The 18630-nt window shown below is 41.3% G+C and overlaps 5 protein-coding genes across 5 annotated transcripts; 1 reads left to right on the top strand and 4 right to left on the bottom strand.

Annotated features, from left to right (window-relative positions):
- Positions 1-748: 748 nt before the first annotated feature.
- On the bottom strand, positions 749-1343 carry LOC137196105 (histone H3). Its single transcript, XM_067608921.1, has one exon. The coding sequence runs from the start codon at positions 1204-1206 to the stop codon at positions 796-798; it is 411 nt and encodes a 136-aa protein (XP_067465022.1). The 5' UTR covers positions 1207-1343; the 3' UTR covers positions 749-795.
- A 115-nt stretch (positions 1344-1458) lies between these two features.
- Positions 1459-1923, top strand: LOC137196112 (histone H2A-like). The gene has a single exon (XM_067608928.1). The coding sequence runs from the start codon at positions 1540-1542 to the stop codon at positions 1921-1923; it is 384 nt and encodes a 127-aa protein (XP_067465029.1). The 5' UTR covers positions 1459-1539.
- Positions 1924-2997: 1074 nt separating this feature from the next.
- LOC137196095 (histone H1-like) lies at positions 2998-4101 on the bottom strand. The gene has a single exon (XM_067608908.1). It carries the CDS (start codon positions 3753-3755, stop codon positions 3051-3053), a length of 705 nt encoding a protein of 234 aa, XP_067465009.1. The 5' UTR covers positions 3756-4101; the 3' UTR covers positions 2998-3050.
- A 2621-nt stretch (positions 4102-6722) lies between these two features.
- LOC137195059 (histone H1-like) lies at positions 6723-7952 on the bottom strand. The gene has a single exon (XM_067607129.1). It carries the CDS (start codon positions 7795-7797, stop codon positions 7180-7182), a length of 618 nt encoding a protein of 205 aa, XP_067463230.1. The 5' UTR covers positions 7798-7952; the 3' UTR covers positions 6723-7179.
- An 8903-nt stretch (positions 7953-16855) lies between these two features.
- LOC137196304 (microtubule-associated protein futsch-like) lies at positions 16856-18592 on the bottom strand. The gene is made up of 3 exons (XM_067609173.1): positions 17728-18592; positions 17437-17556; positions 16856-17265 (listed from the first exon to the last, which is right to left on the bottom strand). Exons 1-3 carry the CDS (start codon positions 18590-18592, stop codon positions 16856-16858), a joined length of 1395 nt encoding a protein of 464 aa, XP_067465274.1.
- Between the last annotated feature and the right edge of the window lie 38 nt (positions 18593-18630).

The raw sequence follows: 18630 nt of genomic DNA, 5'->3' as shown, positions 1-18630 counted from the left end.
TTTTTACCAGTCATAATAAACATGTTGAGAGGAAATCTTTTTGATTTTCCAAATCATATATTTTACCAGGATATCTGATTAAACATTAACTAGGATGTAATGGAAGGGGAACAGCAGTAGTAATAATAAATCTATCATAATGTTATTATCATAATATATTTACAGTTCAATGTCACCCTGAGTGATTTTCTGTATTTGATGCTGCTCAATTTAGACCATGTTAACAACTGCAGTCACCTTTTTTTTTTTTTTTTTTTTTTACACATAACCGCCTAATAAAGGAGCTCCCTCTCCTGCCAAACTGAGGTCATGCAAATAATTATTTATCTTTAACATAAGTACATAAAAAAGTCAATTAGTGTATCTTATGAAACACTACATAGCTAAAACATATTCTAACTGGGATCATATGAACAAAGTGTACAAAGAAACGGTTAAAATGAGATACTACTGGGCAACAGTAATTCTAGTAATTGAACAGATGCACACCTACAGCTGAATGACTAATAATACTGATTATCTACTGACATTCACATAATTTCTACACTTTATATCATAATCTCTCTGGATCAATCAAGTTTTCCCAACCATGACAACTGTTAGAAAAACGTTACACTTTGGATTCACTTCAAAAGAGTATTACACACAAATGTTTTTACATATTTTACATATGATATATCTATCATAAAACATGATTTTATATACAAATATAAAATAAGCTAATAGGACATATTGCTCTATCAGAGAGTTAGTGGCTCTTAAAAGAGCCGTTGTGTTTATGGAGCAGAGGACAGTTTAAGCTCTCTCTCCGCGGATGCGGCGGGCCAGCTGGATGTCTTTGGGCATGATGGTGACCCTCTTGGCGTGGATGGCGCACAGGTTGGTGTCCTCGAACAGGCCGACCAGGTAAGCCTCGCTGGCCTCCTGCAGAGCCATGACAGCGGAGCTCTGGAAGCGCAGGTCGGTCTTAAAGTCCTGAGCGATCTCCCTCACCAGGCGCTGGAAGGGCAGCTTGCGGATCAGCAGCTCGGTGGATTTCTGGTAGCGACGGATCTCTCTCAGAGCCACGGTACCGGGCCTGTAACGGTGAGGCTTCTTCACGCCGCCGGTGGCCGGGGCGCTCTTACGGGCAGCCTTGGTGGCCAGCTGCTTCCTGGGGGCTTTGCCTCCGGTGGATTTACGAGCGGTCTGCTTGGTTCTTGCCATCGCGTCTTGTTTCTCTGATCAGGAGAAAATAGTAGCGACAAGAGGAGACACGCTGCTCTTAAAGTTTCGGAGCGGCTGCGGAACTGTGACGCTGCTTCAGACCTCCGGGTCCTGATTGGTGAGCGGCTCCTCCTGGAGCTCAGCACCGCCTAGAAGAGCCTGAACCTCCGCTGCTTATTGGACAAAAGTCCTTTGAAAAAAGTCCGCCAAAATGAGCGCGGGCCGCCCTCTGCTGCTCTTTTCTGGTGGGTGGAGACATCAGGACATATAAAGAAGAGTTTTCACCGGTTGGGTCACATTTTCTTTGAGACTAGACTCGAGAAGAAGCTAAAAATGAGTGGTAGAGGAAAAACCGGAGGCAAAGCCCGCGCTAAGGCAAAGACCCGCTCCTCCAGGGCCGGGCTCCAGTTCCCAGTCGGCCGTGTTCACAGGCTGCTGAGGAAGGGCAACTATGCGGAGCGTGTCGGTGCCGGAGCCCCCGTCTACCTGGCGGCTGTGTTGGAGTACCTGACCGCTGAGATCCTGGAGCTGGCCGGAAACGCTGCCCGCGACAACAAGAAGACCAGGATCATCCCCCGTCACCTGCAGCTGGCTGTCCGCAACGACGAGGAGCTCAACAAGCTGCTGGGCGGAGTGACCATCGCTCAGGGCGGCGTGCTGCCCAACATCCAGGCTGTGCTGCTGCCCAAGAAGACCGAGAAGCCCGCCAAGAAGTAAATCAGGACTTAGCTGACTGCTGGAAACCAACCAAAGGCTCTTTTAAGAGCCACACACTCCTGATAAAAATCAAATATCCTCATATGATACTGTAATTAAAATACAACTTAGTACTGTTCATGATGTACACAAAATATTGATTAATGTTAATATATAGAAATATAAGCTGCATTCAAAACAATGACTTGATATATTAGGTAATGTTAAACTTAAATAACAAACACTGATTACTGGTTAGTCTATATACCAGCCTATGTGAAACTTAACCTGGAGATTTGCTGACCAGCTCCAAAAAAGCCTCGTTAAGAGACACTCAGCTCTGAAACAGTAATTCTGATAAAAACTGGTAAAATGATTCAGAAAGGAGGGTAGTTGTACAGTCATAAAATTAAATATAGTTGCATCAAGAGGAAATCATTTTGATCTGTCTCCATTTCAGTTGTTATGGTGTTATCTTCATCCGACATATCATACTTTAATTGTCACAATACATTTATTTTCACAACAATATATTTACAGTTCAATGTCAGCCTATTTATTATTTTCTGTTTCTGATGCTGCTCAGTGAAGAACATGTTGACACTTTAGACTGGATTTTAAAAAACTGACATTTATAAGAAAAAATGAAGAGTAAACTATTTTTCACTGAATGAAATTGAGAGTATGAGATTAAATTAACAGAATGACTATAAATTGATAAAATCTTAATAACTGCAGTCACTCACCATTTTAACCCATAATAACTTAAATCAATTTCATCAATTAATGTAGTTGCTTTTGTGTCCTTGACACGTGGTTGGGATGAACTTTTCTTATTTACCTTACTTGTATTCTTCTTCTCCAGTGTTTGGGAGTACAGGTTTAAATTGGGTTGTGATTTATGTTGCTTTGTATAATGTGTCAATAATAATAATATAAAAACAAAGTATATCTAAATAGACTGTGAGTTGATCACTAACTGCAGCCACCATTTTTACACATGAAATACACAAAACTAAGTTTTTCAACTAATACAGCCAATGAGAAAACACTATATGGTTTAAACATCAGGATGCTGCTCTTTGAAGAAGTTGTGTGGCTCTTAAAAGAGCCTTTGATCAGGTTCACATGTTCAGACTGATGACAGCTCACTTCTTCTTGGGTGCTGCCTTCTTGGCTTTGGGTTTGGCGACCTTCTTTGCTGGAGCTTTCTTAGCTGCAGGAGCCTTTTTCACCACTTTCTTGGGGCTCTTGGCGGCCTTCTTGGGGCTCTTGGCTGCTTTCTTGGCCGCTGCGGGCTTCTTGACCTTCTTGGGGGATTTCTTTGCGGCTGCTGTCTTCTTGGCTGCCGCTGTCTTGGGCTTCTTGGCCGCTGCGGGTTTCTTGGGGCTCTTGGCGGGCTTCTTGGCTTTAGGAGCAGCTTTCTTTGCGGGCTTCTTGGCCTTGGTCTCAACCTTCTTGCTCATCTTGAAGGATCCAGAGGCGCCGGTCCCCTTCGTCTGGACCAGAGTCCCCTTGGCCACCAGGCTCTTGATGGCGGTCTTAACGCGGGCCTTGTTCTTCTCCACATCGTAGCCTCCGGCAGCCAGAGCCTTCTTCAGGGCGGCTGCAGACACGCCGCTCCGCTCCTTGGACGCGGCCACAGTCTTCACGATCAGTTCGCTGACGCTGGGGCCAGTCTTCTTCGGCTTGGAGACCTTCTTCTTGGCCACTTTCGCCGGGGCGGCGGCGGCGGGAGCTGGAGCAACTTCGGCCATTATTTCCTCTGAGTTCAGGTCCGACACGAAACAATCTGAGAGTCTGAGTTGAGTGTTGGAGAGTCTGAGGCAGCAGGCTGCACTTAAACACACCATGAGAACCGTGGAGACTCAGTCCTGCTGCTGTCTTACTCTGTGCAGCGTCAATGTCTGACACTTGTGTTTTCTCTTAGTGATAAAAGACTGAAAAATCAGTGTGTGACAAGTGTTGAAGGCTGACAGTGAAGTCAGCAGATAGCGGACTTGTGTCTCTTCATATTGAAGTCATGTAGAGCTCTGATGTTCTCTGCTTTTTCTTTGAGGAGCGAACAAACCTCACCTGATCACCGCCGTGGACAGCGCTGCTCAGCGGCTTTTTGCTCTCATTTCTCTCCTAAAATGCTGTAAAATACATCAGAGCTCCACCAAAAACAGTTTTTCAGCTGGTTTACATGTTTGTTCACAGACTCAAAGTAAAAACACCCTTCTGTTGATCATCAGTTTGTTATAAAATGAAGCGATTCTGGTCGCAGCAAACACACTGACGAGGCTCCTGATGCCGTTTAGCCAGACTTCCTGTCAGAGCTGCTCTGTGGCTGCGAACATTTCTTCTCTTATTCTGAGGACTATTTTTAATAGAAATAATCTGCAACACCGTTCTCTGAAGTCAGTGCTATTTGTGTGTATCATACTTTCTATTAATGTTACACTAATAGAGTTTTAGCGGCACGTAACACTGAACTGTTTCACCTCACAGTGTTGTAGCGTTTGCTATCACATATCAGGCAGTAGCAGCTTAAGTAATGATTGTTTGCTGGCAAGATACTTACCCACAATACACACTAATGCACAAAGATCAGTTTGTTAGGTCGGTTATATAGTGTCTGATTTAACTCCTCATTACGTTCACGGCGCTGCCGCACAGCACAGAGAGAGAGGCAGATGAAGACAGATATGTTTTTAATATAAGTTTTTAATAGAATAACGGAAGACGTTATAAAGAGTTTCAATGGCCTTATTTAGGTGATAATTAATTATCCCAAGAACAACAAAGTGTTCGGATGTATTAAAACGTTTTATGCAGTTAAGAGCATTACTGGCCTGCAGGCACCAGATAAATAAAAACTATTAGTACAAATAGTACAAATAGACTGGGGTGGTCTACCCAGTAAAATTATTTATAATCAATCAATCAATCAATTTTTATTTACATAGCGCCAAATCATAACAAAAGTCATCTCAGGGCACTTTTCACATAGACAGTACTCTTTAATTTACAGAGATCGGTTGGGTCAAGGCAGATGGCCATCCAATAAAATAAGTTATTTTAAATATGGTGAATTTATAAATTATAAAAAACAAATACTAATGAGAGCACAGAGGTGATAAAAAATCTAAAATTTAAGAATCTGTCAGAGAGCATTAGAGATGTCCGGTGGTTGATATCTGTGGGCAGACTTCCTGTTAGAGCTGTTGTGTCTTGGAGTTGTTATGTTACAAAAAAAAATGTCCAATGATCTTTTGCAATGATGATGAGACACAGCAGCATCTCTTAATGGACTGTTGTAGAGCTCAGGAAGTCTGGGACAAACTGAAAGCTGTTGGTGTAAACTTTAATTTATGTTACAATTCTGTTATGTATTGTATTGATGATAAACTGCCATCTAAACATACTGAACTGATACAATTAATTATTTGTGTTGTATGTTCAAAATTGTGGAAAACCAGATGTGCCATGATAATACAACAGACTGTGATTGACAGTGACACCGTTGTTAAACAGATACTTACTGACCTCCAGAGGAGGAGAACTATGGACAAATCTCAGCACCTTCCTGGAACATACTGAGTTTATGATCAGACAGCACTTTATATAGGATTGCTGGATTTTTTGCACTTTATTAATGTTTTTGCACTTTGGCACTGGTTGCACTTTATTATTAATGTAAATTATTGTTCTTCTTGTTAATTATAATCATGTGAAATTCAATAAAGATCTTTTAAAAAAAGTAAATATGATTATGAATTGTAGAATTAATCTGACTTATAATAATGTATAACTGCAAACTGAGAACCACCACACCTGTGTTGGGTTACGCACTAAAGTCTTATGTTAAACCGTGTTTGGTGATCTGCTGATAGAATCTGGAAAGTGACTCTGGTGCAGTGGAGGACAGCGCAGCGCTGCTCTCTCGTAGAGTCTTTAGTGACGTGGAGTAGTCCCCCCTCAGAGACTCCATCAGGGCTGATGCATATGCTGGAGGAGATAAAAATATTTAGATCACATTCAGTGATATAATATAATATATATATTATATATTATACTATATATAATATAGTGAAGTTATTGGAACTGATTTGCTGTTTTTTTGCCAAAATTGCACTAAACTATTATGATGCACAGTGAATGGTGAGACAAGGAGCTGTATGACATGCAGGTGTTACCAATGAAGGTGAAGGTGTGCATGTTATCTTTATTAATAAAGTTAAATACCATATTTTTGTTAAATCTACCATAGAGCTAATAGTTGTTATACATCTCAATTTCTCTTTATGCTGTGCATAGTAGTGATGAAAGATAGTTTCTTATAATTGTTATATAATTTGATTTGTACTGGTTGAACTACTCTTTGCTAATAAATTAAATTAGTGGTAATTTCATCAATAACGTGCATAGGAGTATTATTATTTGCTGTTGTTTCACATGCTAAAAAGGAAAAAAAAAATGCCCTTAAAAGGACTTTTGTTTTGTTGTAATGATGAAGTTAACCCTTTGTTGTGTGTTTAGTCTACTTTGTAAACGATGTTTTTACGACTATAAATAAACATATTATTACTATTCTAATATGCAGGATAATCCTGCACAAATCACAATATTTTCTGCTTGACATTACAGCAATGGGAACGACATATGTACAGTCAATCAGTGTTAAAGATTATGGTCTAAACCAAAGTTAATATTTGTCTTATCGTAGTTATTGTCTGTTACTCATTCTTGTTGTTTGTATTTTGTCTTTTCTATCTTTCTATATTCTTCACCAAAGAAAAAAAAGAAAATTTATAGATTTAATATAACAATGTATCACCAACACAAAATATAAAAAAGTGAGGAGGTTAAATGTAGTATCAAAAGTAAAAAGGTTTGGGCTGTAATTGAAAGTCACTTGTGGATGACGTGCGGGTACTCGCTTTTGTGTCCTTGGCACGTGGTTGGGATGAACTTTTCTTATTAACCTTACTTGTATTTTTCTCCAGTGTTTGGGGGCACAGGTTTAAATTGGGTTGTGATTTATGTTGCTTTGTATAATGTGTCAATAATAATAATATAAAAACAAAGTATATCTAAATAGACTGTGAGTTGATCACTAACTGCAGTCACCGTCCTTACACATAGTGAAATACACAAAACTAAGTTTTTCAACTAATATAGCCAATGAGAAAACACTATATGGTTTAAACATCAGGATGCTGCTCTTTAGAGAAGTTGTGTGGCTCTTAAAAGAGCCTTTGATCAGGTTCAGATATTGAGACTGATGACAGCTCACTTCTTCTTGGGTGCTGCCTTCTTGGCTTTGGGTTTGGCGACCTTCTTTGCTGGTGCTTTCTTAGCTGCAGGAGCCTTTTTCACCACTTTCTTGGGGCTCTTGGCGGCCTTCTTGGGGCTCTTGGCTGCTTTCTTGGCCGCTGCGGGCTTCTTAACCTTTTTGGGGGATTTCTTAGCGGCTGCTGTCTTCTTAGCTGCCGCTGTCTTGGGCTTCTTGGCCGCTGCAGGTTTCTTGGCTGCGGGCTTCTTGGCTTTGACGGCGGCTTTCTTCTTCACCACTTTCTTGACCGGCTTGGCGGGTTTGGTCTCCTTGGCGAGCTTGAAGGAGCCGGAGGCCCCTGTCCCTTTAGTCTGGGTCAGAGTACCTTTAGTCACCAGCTTCGTGACCGCAGTGTTGATGCGTTTGTTGACTTTCACGACATCGACACCTTTGGTCGCCAGAATCTTCTTAAGCGCCGCCACCGACAGTCCTTTACGCTCCTTGGACTCCGCCACAGCGCCGATGATCAGCTTGTTGAGGCTGGGTCCGTCCTTCTTGGGCCGGGGAGCGCTCTTCTTCTTCGGGGCTTTCGGCGCGGCTTTCGCCGGGGCCGCTGCTGGAGCTTCTTCTGCCATCTTTGCGTGTGGAGTCTGCTGTTTGTCTCGCGGACTGTATGTTCGAGTAGGGGGCACGAGGCGGGACTTATAAAGCACATGAGAACCGTGGAGAAGCAACACTCAGAGCCGCTCTGCCTGCCGCCTCAAATCAGATGAAACTTGTGTTTTCTCCTCCACATTTTGGGGGTAAAACACACTGAAAACCAACGTTTTGAAACACTTTTGTTATCGCAGCAGTGAGGAAACGTTCCTCCCTTCAGACTGAGCTCATTTTTGGCGTCCAGGACTCATTTATTTCTTTCTGGGAGGCTTCAAACCTCGCTGATACACCGTCACTTTGTGCGGCGCGCAGCGAGTTTTCTTCACAAATCGTCTTCAAAAACGTCTTAAAGTGATTTGTATGAAATTTAACAGCGGTATTCCAGTAAGCAAAGACGTCTGAGGACACAATAAAGCTGAAACCAGTGCAGTGACGTGATTTATTAGTTTTTAATCAGACACGTTTTCGGTGGAGGTAAACACACGGTTACTGTCGATGACTCAGGGCGGTTACACAGACTGTCACTAATGGATCCGCTGGAAAAGACTTCCTGTCTCCACTAAATGTTAGATTGAACATGAACGGGACTGAAAACACACTGTTATAGTAATCATCAGATTAAAGATTGCAATATAATAACGTTTTTGTCTTCTGTGGTACAGGACGTTGTGATATCAGCTTCAGTTTGTGTAGAAACACTACGGCAGCCTGTTGCTGCCAACATGTCATTTTACAATAAACCTTTCTTGTTGTCGCAATATATCATGTTATCTTGTTAAGTAAAAAGTATATGAGTCAATGAAAGATCAATGAAAAGTTTTGAAATCACCAAAACATGCATACAAGTATTCAATCGCCAAATTCTGTCAAGTCAGGTCTCACATTAATCAATGATGTTATATAACATATTTTTACATTTAATGTTTACTTGTATAAGGATAAGAATATAGCATGAACTAACACCACAGACCACTAGATGAGCTTTTAAAATACATAAAAAGTCTCCACTAAATGTTAGATTGAACATGAACAGGACTGAAAACACAATTTAACAGTTAATAACCCTCTTTTTAAAGATTACAATAATTCTTCTGATGTACAGGGACATAACTTGATATCACTGTAATTAGCTTCATTGTGTCTGCAACATGATGTGATCAGTTCCTCCCTGGAGTAAATCTGATTAATAACATTTTTATTTGATATTTAAATGTGATTTAAAACATTTTCTTATTAATTCAGGCCTTTTAGCTGCACTGAGGACACAGAGGTCATGTCCTGTGATTGTATTGTATTTGTATTTTCTTTCTCTGGGAACCTGAAGTGTTTTAAGATTATATCTTGTAATTTAAGTTACACATAATCAATTTCTTAAAAGGCAGGTGTCATTTTTTTCAGACTCTGTCATTAAATTATACTTTTTTTAATTAAACTTGGGAAATGGCTTCTTGATCCATGAGCGTGGATCACATCCATGATTGTGGATTTCCGCAGGTCTAAGCCCCCTCTGGAGCCAGTGAAAATCTGTGGGGTGGACATTTTAGTGGTGCACACCTACAGATATCTAGGGGTCCTTGTGGATGACAAGCTGGACTGGTCCTCTAACACCGACGCCCTCTACAGGAAGGGGCAGAGCCACCTGTTCTTCCAGCGGAAACTGAGGTCAATTGATGTGTGTGTGGAAATGATGACCATGTTCTACCACATGGTGGTGGCCTTACAGACAAGAACACCAAGCAATTAGACAAGCTGGTCAAAAAAGCGGGCTCAGTACTGGGCAGGAGATTGGACCCGCTAAGATCTGTGGCACACTGAACAAACCGAAAGCTATAATGGACAATAGCAGACACCCTCTCCACAGCCTCCTGGAGCGACAGAGGAGTAGCTGCAGAATGGAGCTATGTATCTATCTATTAACAAAACTACGATCAGAATCTAATCTAAATAGAGTAAATATCTAGAATAATCAAACAATACTAATAATAAACTATTAAATAACGCCTACAACATCATTCAAAGGATACTTGAAATACTGCGGAACTGCCCTTTAAATCACCGTTCCTCGTTAGTATAGTGGACAGTATCTCCGCGTGTCACGCGGGGGCCAGTCGTGTATAGTGTATATATATATATTTTATATAGTGTATAGTGACGTCGAAATCTCACAAAATGGCTAAACGGCGCAGACTAGCGGACAAAAATATATTACATCCGTAGTGGTTTAGCACAACCATAGAGAATGAATGGGAAACGGTTTAGGGCGGTTTAGCTAAACAATTCTCGGCCCCCGCCCCCGAAGACCGGGGTTCGATTCCCCGACGGGGAGTTTTTTCTTCACCACGGATGTAACACATGTTTGTCACCGTTTGGGTTTCTGGTGGCGCTGTTTCCACTTTTCTTTAAGAGCAACAAAACATTTCTGTTTTTAAAATTAGTTTTATGTTTTAAATGCTATTTTTTTTAAGGCTGTTCAGTGTGAATTTTATTACAACAGTTGGACATCTAATGTTACAATGTTTTCACTGCTTTCTTACATGTTACACACCAAACAATTAATTATAGGTTCCTTGTGTAGTAACCGGAAGTAACCTCCTGCTGTCTTCTCATATGACCAGTGGTTCGAATCCCGTCTGGAACAAAGATGTGATGTTTTTATACAGCTACCATCCACCATCTTATAATAAATATAAATATATATGTAAATATTCACTTCCGTAGACATTGATTTATTATCAATTATCCTTATCAATGCATTCCATGTAAATATAATTTTGATAACAGTAACAATAGAAAGAAATGAATGAAAAATGTGTCCAAATTAGTCTTTTTCGGATCATTTCTAATGTTTCAAACACTCACACAGTAAAATTATGTTCTGCAAAATGTAGAGGACTGCTCTGACTTGAATAAAAAGCCATCTGACCATGAAACAGTAAAGACATTATTATTATTATTGTTTTTATACATTTATTTATTTTTACTTAACCTTTATTTAACCTGGAAAGCTTAACTGAGATGACACTGACTGACTGTCTTTTTCAGCAGTGTCCTGATCCAGCGTGACAATCATCATTACTATTAACTAATAATCATTTTTAAATTCTATTAGATTCTCTTCTGAGAGTGAAACAAAACAGTAAAGTTGCAGCTGGACTTTGCATCCTGGCAGGTTTATCTGTACAGCACCTTTCAACAACAAGGTGATTCAAAGTGCTTTAAAACATAAGAGGCATCAAGAAAAGTAACTCAATAGAAAATATAAAGACACATAAAAATAGGGTTTAAAATGAGTCGAATACAATTAATGATAAAATAAGGTAAAATAGAATAAAAACTTTTTAACAGGAGAATAAAAGTACATTGCAATGTGAGATAAATAATAATAGTCCCAAATTTAATTTAATAAAAGGCTGTTACAAACACAAGTCTTTGTTGTGTTATTTTCCTCTTTGAACACACTTCAGAAACAGATGTCAGTGTAAATTTATTGTATATAACAAGGTTTTGTCTGCATTAACTGCTCAGTTCTGTGTTTCTGCCACTAGGTGTCACTAGTTCACCTGAGTACAAAATCAGTGAATCGGACTGAACTACTTCTGAGATATCAGTTAAATTTGAAGCAGCAGGCTGTTATTCCAAAAATTTAAAGAGTTGTCTGTAATTAACGTACAAATTTTTGATAATTGAGATTAACAGAATGATTGACTTTAGTTGAATAATCAGACTGAATTGTGAGCAACATGCCTTAACTGAACTTTAGTCAACATGATAGAAGACTTACGAGCTGGATCCTGTACTTGTTCTCAGGTAACCGATGTTTGTGGATGGTTGTGAACATGTTTCAACATGGACTTTTTCATGTTGAGTGTTTGTGTGTTAGTGTGAGTCACCAGCACACACACACACAGCCTGTTAGGTTCTTATTCTTTGTAAATGAAAGCAGATCTTCTCCAGTAAAGCGCTCTGCTTTAAATAGTCATTCCTCAGTTAATTCAACAAATTCTGTATTCATTTCATTATTCAGACTAATCTTTCAAAACACAGTGTTCACATCACCTCCAATACTTGATATTTATGAATAAACCCAACTGTCCATCTGCATCTGATCTTAACACTTCCATCTAGGAATGAAATTCACAAACTTTTATTTCATTTAAGACTTTTCTATCTTTCTATCTTTCTATCTATGTGTATGGTTGCTGTTGGAGAAACTGTAAAGTGTCCATCATTTTACACAAGACAAACATGCCTGGAGGGTGGGAAATATAAAATCGTGGAAGATGAAGCTCAAACTGAAGAGTGTGTGTGACTTCCTGTAAAAAGTACCTCTTCAGAGAAAATAAATATAACTCACATGACAGCGTCTTTGTGTCTACGTTTACGCGCAATCTGATAAAAAGCTGTTGAACCAGTCAGAGGCTGGATAATCTTTATAAGAGTAAAGACTGATCGACTGTATCAGAGGATTTTGAACATCTAGAAACATGGAGGCACAATGTTTCTAGTTGTGATTAAAACAAAAAAACAATTGGTTTGACTTCTGAATTAGTGAATGTGGAGATTTTGTCAGTGTGTGAAAAATCTCCCTTCTATCAGATTAAACAGACAATAATGGATTTCACACTTATTAGGATTTATTGGGATCCAATACATGATTTCAACCTCATAGAGGCAAATGATGTTAAAACATACAAGATAGAAGTCATGAATGTAAACTGAGGCTGAATATGTGGTTACAGAGACCTGACAGTCTTTTTGGAAGGACATATCTGACTAAAATGGGATCCTTAGCAAGCTGCATTTATCTTTCATACTCAATGGCCAAGTTCATTAAAACCATCAACCAATTCAACTTTATTTCATTTGGAAAAATCTGGTTCATTGCATTAAAAAAATCAATAACTGTAGTTTTGACCTCTGATAGATCACGGCAGATTTATCGGTCGGCAGATTTATCGGTCGGCCGATATCAGCCTACCACGGATATTTCGGTAACACCATTTTACACAAGACAAACATCCCTGCAGAGTAGGAGATGTAAAATGGTGGAATATATAGACAGTTGGCTCAAACTGAAGAGTGTGTGTGTGACTTCCTGTAAAAAGTACAGTGGTACAACAGGTATGCAGTCTATATTCACAATTGAGCTCCAAACGGTTTTGCCAGTGACAAGTTTACCAGCCAAATCCGACTTTTCTGGCCTCTACTTCTGAGCAGTAAAGTTTTTCTACATTTTTACCATCATCGCACTCTTTGCAATGAGTGACAGCTCTCTGCGCTGCTGCACCGCTCCAACAGAGCTTTCCTTATATAGAGAAATTGGGGCATGGTAGTATGCTAACTGCAGATAGCGGGCACACGCCTGTCTACATACATGCACAGTGGTAAGGACAAAATTGGCCGGCACGCCAAGTAAGAACATTTCTACGCACATAATAGTGAATGAGGTCCATTGAAAGTAGATACTGCAAGAGAGGCCTTTAGTTTCCTAGACGTTACCCTGGGGTCCCTTGTGGCCTCCCAGACTATTACAAGTCTTGCTCTTGGTGTGATCTTTGTTGTTCGACCACTCCTGAGGAGGGTAACAATGATGTTGGATGTCTTCCATCTTTACACAATCTGCTTAACAGTCGACTGGTGGAGTCCAAACTCTTTAGAAACGGTTTTGTAACCCTTTCCAGCCTGGTGAGTATCAGCAATTTGTCTTCTAAGGTCCTCAGAAATCTGCTTTGTTTAAGCCATGACAAACTCTCACAAACCTGTTGTGAAGCTCAGACTTTGACAGTGAAGACCCAGATTTCTCCTCTTTAAATAAAGCAGGGCCTCTTAAACTCAGACCTGATTGTCGTCCCATTGATTGAAACACCCAACACTAATTTCCTCTTCAAATGAATTGATAATCCTAGAGGTTCACGTAGTTTTGCCACTCACAAATATGTAACATTGGATCATTTTCCTCAAAAAATAAACAAGTGTAAGGTTTTTGTCTCATTTGTTTTATTGATGTCTCTTTATATAGTTTTAGGATTTGCATGGAAATCTGATCACGTTTTAGGTCATATTTATGCAGAAATAGAGCAAATTCCAAAGGGTTCACAAACTTTCAAGCAGCACTATATGCAAGCTGCAATGTATTAGTTAGACATGACCAGACCACTATACAATATATTAAATATATCCTGACCTAGATTTTCCATGTCATACACAAGTTAATTTAAAACGTTTCCACTAATGAGGGAAAAAGACGAACTTTGTCAGTGTGTGAAAGCAGCAAAACAGCAGCAACATGTGAGAGAAGAAATCTGCCTTAATGAACTTTAGTCAACATGATAGAAGACTTATGAGCTATTTGTCTTAAGGTTATAAATGTTTGCGGATGCTTGTGAACATGTTTTAATATGGATTTTTTCATCCTGAGAGTTAGCGTTTTAGTGTGAGTCATCAACACACACACAGCCTGTTAGGTTCCTATTCTTTGTAAATGAAAGCTTGTCTTCTCCAGTAAACCACTCTGCTTTATTCACCAAACATTTTCTGCTGTCTCGCCTTCATTAGGGTGTCTGAGGTCGCCTCTGCTTCCCTTATAGACAATTTATTGATTCATCATGTGGCCCATAAACACTGTAAATCTTTCATTTCATTATTCAGACTAATATCTCAAAACACAGTGTTCACATCACCTCCATTACTTGATATCTATGAATAACCCGAACTGTCCATCTGCATCTGATCTTAACACCTCCACCTAGGAATGAAATTCACTAACTTTTATTTAATTTAAGGCTGTCTGTATATCTTCTTCTTCTTCTTCTTCTTCTTCTTCTATCTTTCTGTATGTATAGTTACTGTTAGAGAAACTGTAATGTGTCCACTGTTTTACAAAAGACAAATATCCCTGGAGAGTAGGAAATATAAAATGGTGGAAGATGTAGACAGTTATATGCAAGCTGAAACGTATTAGTTAGGCATGGCCAGACCACTACACAGCATATTAAATATATCCTGACCTAGACAGGGGAAGCACAGCTTTTCCATGTGACAAAAGAGGAACTTTGTCAGTGTGTGAAAGCAGCAAAACATCAGCAACATGTGAGAGAAGAAATCTGCCTTACTGAACTTTAGTCAACATGATAGAAGACTTATGAGCTGGATCCTGTACTTGTCCTCAGGTAACAAATATTTGCAGATGGTTGTGAACATGTTTCAATATGCCAGACTTGGACTTTTTCATCCTGAGAGTTATCATGTTAGTGTGAGTCATTAACACACACACAGCCTGTTAGGTTTCTATTCTTTGTAAATGAAAGCTTGTCTTCTCCAGTAAACCACTCTGCTTTATTCACCAAACATTTTCTGCTGTCTCGCCTTCATCAGGGTGTCTGAGGCCACTTCTGCTTCCATTATAGACAATTTATTGATTCATCATGTGACCCATAAACACTGTAAATAGCATTTACACAGAACATCACCATCAACTTCTTCAAAGTATCATTACTCTCAGTTGATAAAATTGTAAGATAAATATCAATGAGCAGAAATACAGAAGATATAATATTACAATAAACTTGTGAAATTGTTCTTTATATTTTTTTATATATTGTTAATAAATTCCCAGTGAAGTTTACTGTTCCAGTGCAGTGATGTCATTTTCTCTGATATGTGACTCCACCCTGATTTCACAACATCATTTCTTCCTCATCCAATCAGAGAGCAGGGTGAGAAACTATAAAGGCAGGTACCAGAGCTTCTCCCAGCATTTTGCGTGCTGCGAGAGGAGGGGAAACTTTTTGGATCTTCAGATAGTCATGGTGCTCAGTTTTTTTCAAAATATCAGTTTGAGTGTTAGAGGAGATCGGTTGTTGCTTCAGAAAAATGACAACGTGTTATCGCTGAAGCTGTTCCCGTTCCTGATGGGAGGAGACTACAGTAAAACTGCAATTCTTCATTGTCTACTCATATATTGTGAGCTCAATGGAGAACCCCTCATCAATATAATTCTCCCAAAGCTGTATGACATATTGCAAAGAGGCAGTATGAGGCTTTGGATTCTGATGACACACATGATTACTACCAATGGCACCGATGAGAACCGGGAAAGGAGCCTTGAAGAAGCACAATACTATGAAATTGTGTAAATTGGTAAGTTCAATCTCTTTTTATTTAATATGTTGATTGTACTACAGTTACAGGCAAGAGTACAGCTGACGTCGTCAATGAGAACCACAAGAGGAACCCTGGAGACACACAGTGTCATGGCACTGTGCAAATTTGGAAATTCAACATCTATTGATTCATACTACTTGCACGAGTACTACTGATGTCATCAATGAGAACCACAAAACAAGTCTTGAAGATGCACAATACTATGACATTGTGTAAATTTGTTGGTTCTTCCTCAATTGATTTAATATGTTGATTGTACTACAATTACACGCAAGAGTACAGCTGACGTCGTCAATGAGAACCGCAAGAGGAACCCCGGAGATGCACAGTGTCATGGCACTGTGCAAATTTGGAAATTCAACCTCTATTGATTCATACTTCGTGCACGAGTACTACTAATGTCATCAATGAGAACCACAAAAGAAGCCTTGAAGATGCACAATACTATGACATTGTGTAAATTTGTTCGTTCAACCTCTATTGGTTTAATATGTTGATTGTACTACAATTACACGCATGAGTACAACTGACGGTGTCAATGATGTTGGGCCTCAACCATGGAGTTACACAAAGGCAGCGCCCCTTTAAAACCTGAAGACACACAGAGAAACACGTCTCCCATTTTGAACTGAGCTGGGGCGATGTTCTGTCCCTCCGTGAACCAGCTTCACTAACGGAGGTAACCCCGTGCACATGCATTTCCCCCACAGCCTGGAAGACTCCCCTCGCTTGATGGGAGAAGTCTTCTCCCGTGTTCACCCGACAACCATGCCTGGATCCAAGACAGACCGCTGCTTCAACCAACACTCTCACCACCTGCAGAAGAAAGAAATAGATTTTCTTCACGAAGACACAGACAACTTCTCTGCCCCGCTATTCTTCAACTGAGTCGACTCTGCTGTTTTCTCTGCCATGCTCCCGAGAATCAGCAGCTATGAGATCCACTGCTGGATGAGAGGAGTCCTCAACTGAGTCGACTCCGCTGTTTTCTCCGCCACGCTCCCGAGAATCAGTAGCTATGAGATCCACCGCTGGATGAGAGGAGTCCTCGATTGAGTCGACTCCGCTGTTTTCTCCGCCACGCTCCCGAGAATCAGCTGCCATGAGATCCACCGCTGGATGAGAGGAGTCCTCAACTGAGTCGACTCCACTGTTTTCTCCGCCACACTCCCGAGAATCAGTAGCTATGAGATCCACCGCTGGATGAGAGGAGTCCTCAACTGAGTCGACTCTGCTGTTTTCTCCGCCACGCTCCCGAGAATCAGCAACTATGAGATCCACCGCTGGATGAGAGGAGTCTTCTCCCGTGTTCACCCGACAACCATCTCAGCAGCTCAGCAGCTATGAGATCCACCGCTGGATGAGAGGAGTCTTCTCCCGTGTTCACCCGACAACCATCTCAGCAGCTCAGCAGCAGGAGTCCTCAACTGAGTCGACTCCGCTGTTTTCTCCACCACGCTCCCGAGAATCAGCAGCTATGAGATCCACCGCTGGATGAGAGGAGTCCTCGATTGAGTCGACTCCGCTGTTTTCTCCGCCACGCTCCCGAGAATCAGCAACTATGAGATCCACCGCTGGATGAGAGGAGTCTTCTCCCGTGTTCACCCGACAACCATCTCAGCAGCTCAGCAGCTATGAGATCCACCGCTGGATGAGAGGAGTCTTCTCCCGTGTTCACCCGACAACCATCTCAGCAGCTCAGCAGCAGGAGTCCTCAACTGAGTCGACTCCGCTGTTTTCTCCACCACGCTCCCGAGAATCAGCAGCTATGAGATCCACCGCTGGATGAGAGGAGTCCTCGATTGAGTCGACTCCGCTGTTTTCTCCGCCACGCTCCCGAGAATCAGCTGCCATGAGATCCACCGCTGGATGAGAGGAGTCCTCAACTGAGTCGACTCCGCTGTTTTCTCCACCACGCTCCCGAGAATCAGCAGTTATGAGATCCACCGCTGGATGAGAGGAGTCTTCAACTGAGTCGACTCTGCTGTTTTCTCCGCCACGCTCCCGAGAATCAGCAGTTATGAGATCCACCGCTGGATGAGAGGAGTCCTCGATTGAGTCGACTCCGCTGTTTTCTCCACCACGCTCCCGAGAATCAGCAGTTATGAGATCCACTGCTGGATGAGAGGAGTCCTCGATTGAGTCGACTCCGCTGTTTTCTCCGCCACGCTCCCGAGAATCAGCTGCCATGAGATCCACCGCTGGATGAGAGGAGTCCTCAACTGAGTCGACTCCGCTGTTTTCTCCACCACGCTCCCGAGAATCAGCAGTTATGAGATCCACCGCTGGATGAGAGGAGTCCTCGATTGAGTCGACTCCGCTGTTTTCTCCGCCACGCTCCCGAGAATCAGCTGCCATGAGATCCACCGCTGGATGAGAGGAGTCCTCAACTGAGTCGACTCCGCTGTTTTCTCCACCACGCTCCCGAGAATCAGCAGTTATGAGATCCACCGCTGGATGAGAGGAGTCCTCAACTGAGTCGACTCCGCTGTTTTCTCCACCATGCTCCCGAGAATCAGCAGTTATGAGATCCACCGCTGGATGAGAGGAGTCTTCAACTGAGTCGACTCTGCTGTTTTCTCCGCCACGCTCCCGAGAATCAGCTGCCATGAGATCGACCGACAGCGCAAGGACGGCCCCTGAATTTG

This window comes from Thunnus thynnus, chromosome 13 (assembly GCF_963924715.1).
Source record: "Thunnus thynnus chromosome 13, fThuThy2.1, whole genome shotgun sequence".
In the NCBI taxonomy this organism is placed as follows: domain Eukaryota; kingdom Metazoa; phylum Chordata; class Actinopteri; order Scombriformes; family Scombridae; genus Thunnus; species Thunnus thynnus.
This window is presented reverse-complemented; position numbering and strand designations above follow the sequence as displayed.

What these genes read in the sequence shown, in the direction of transcription:
- LOC137196112 (XM_067608928.1), top strand. Translation starts at nt 1,540, where the DNA reads ATGAGTGGTAGAGGAAAAACCGGAGGCAAAGCCCGCGCTAAGGCAAAG.
- LOC137196095 (XM_067608908.1), bottom strand. Translation starts at nt 3,755, where the DNA reads ATGGTGTGTTTAAGTGCAGCCTGCTGCCTCAGACTCTCCAACACTCAA.
- LOC137195059 (XM_067607129.1), bottom strand. Translation starts at nt 7,797, where the DNA reads ATGGCAGAAGAAGCTCCAGCAGCGGCCCCGGCGAAAGCCGCGCCGAAA.
- LOC137196105 (XM_067608921.1), bottom strand. Translation starts at nt 1,206, where the DNA reads ATGGCAAGAACCAAGCAGACCGCTCGTAAATCCACCGGAGGCAAAGCC.
- LOC137196304 (XM_067609173.1), bottom strand. Translation starts at nt 18,592, where the DNA reads ATGGCAGCTGATTCTCGGGAGCGTGGCGGAGAAAACAGCAGAGTCGAC. An exon ending in TGCTGATTCTCGGGAGCGTG is followed by an intron (nt 17,557 to 17,727) that starts GTGGAGAAAACA and finishes CCTCTCATCCAG; the next exon opens with CGGTGGATCTCATAGTTGCT. An exon ending in TGCTGATTCTCGGGAGCGTG is followed by an intron (nt 17,266 to 17,436) that starts GTGGAGAAAACA and finishes CCTCTCATCCAG; the next exon opens with CGGTGGATCTCATAGTTGCT.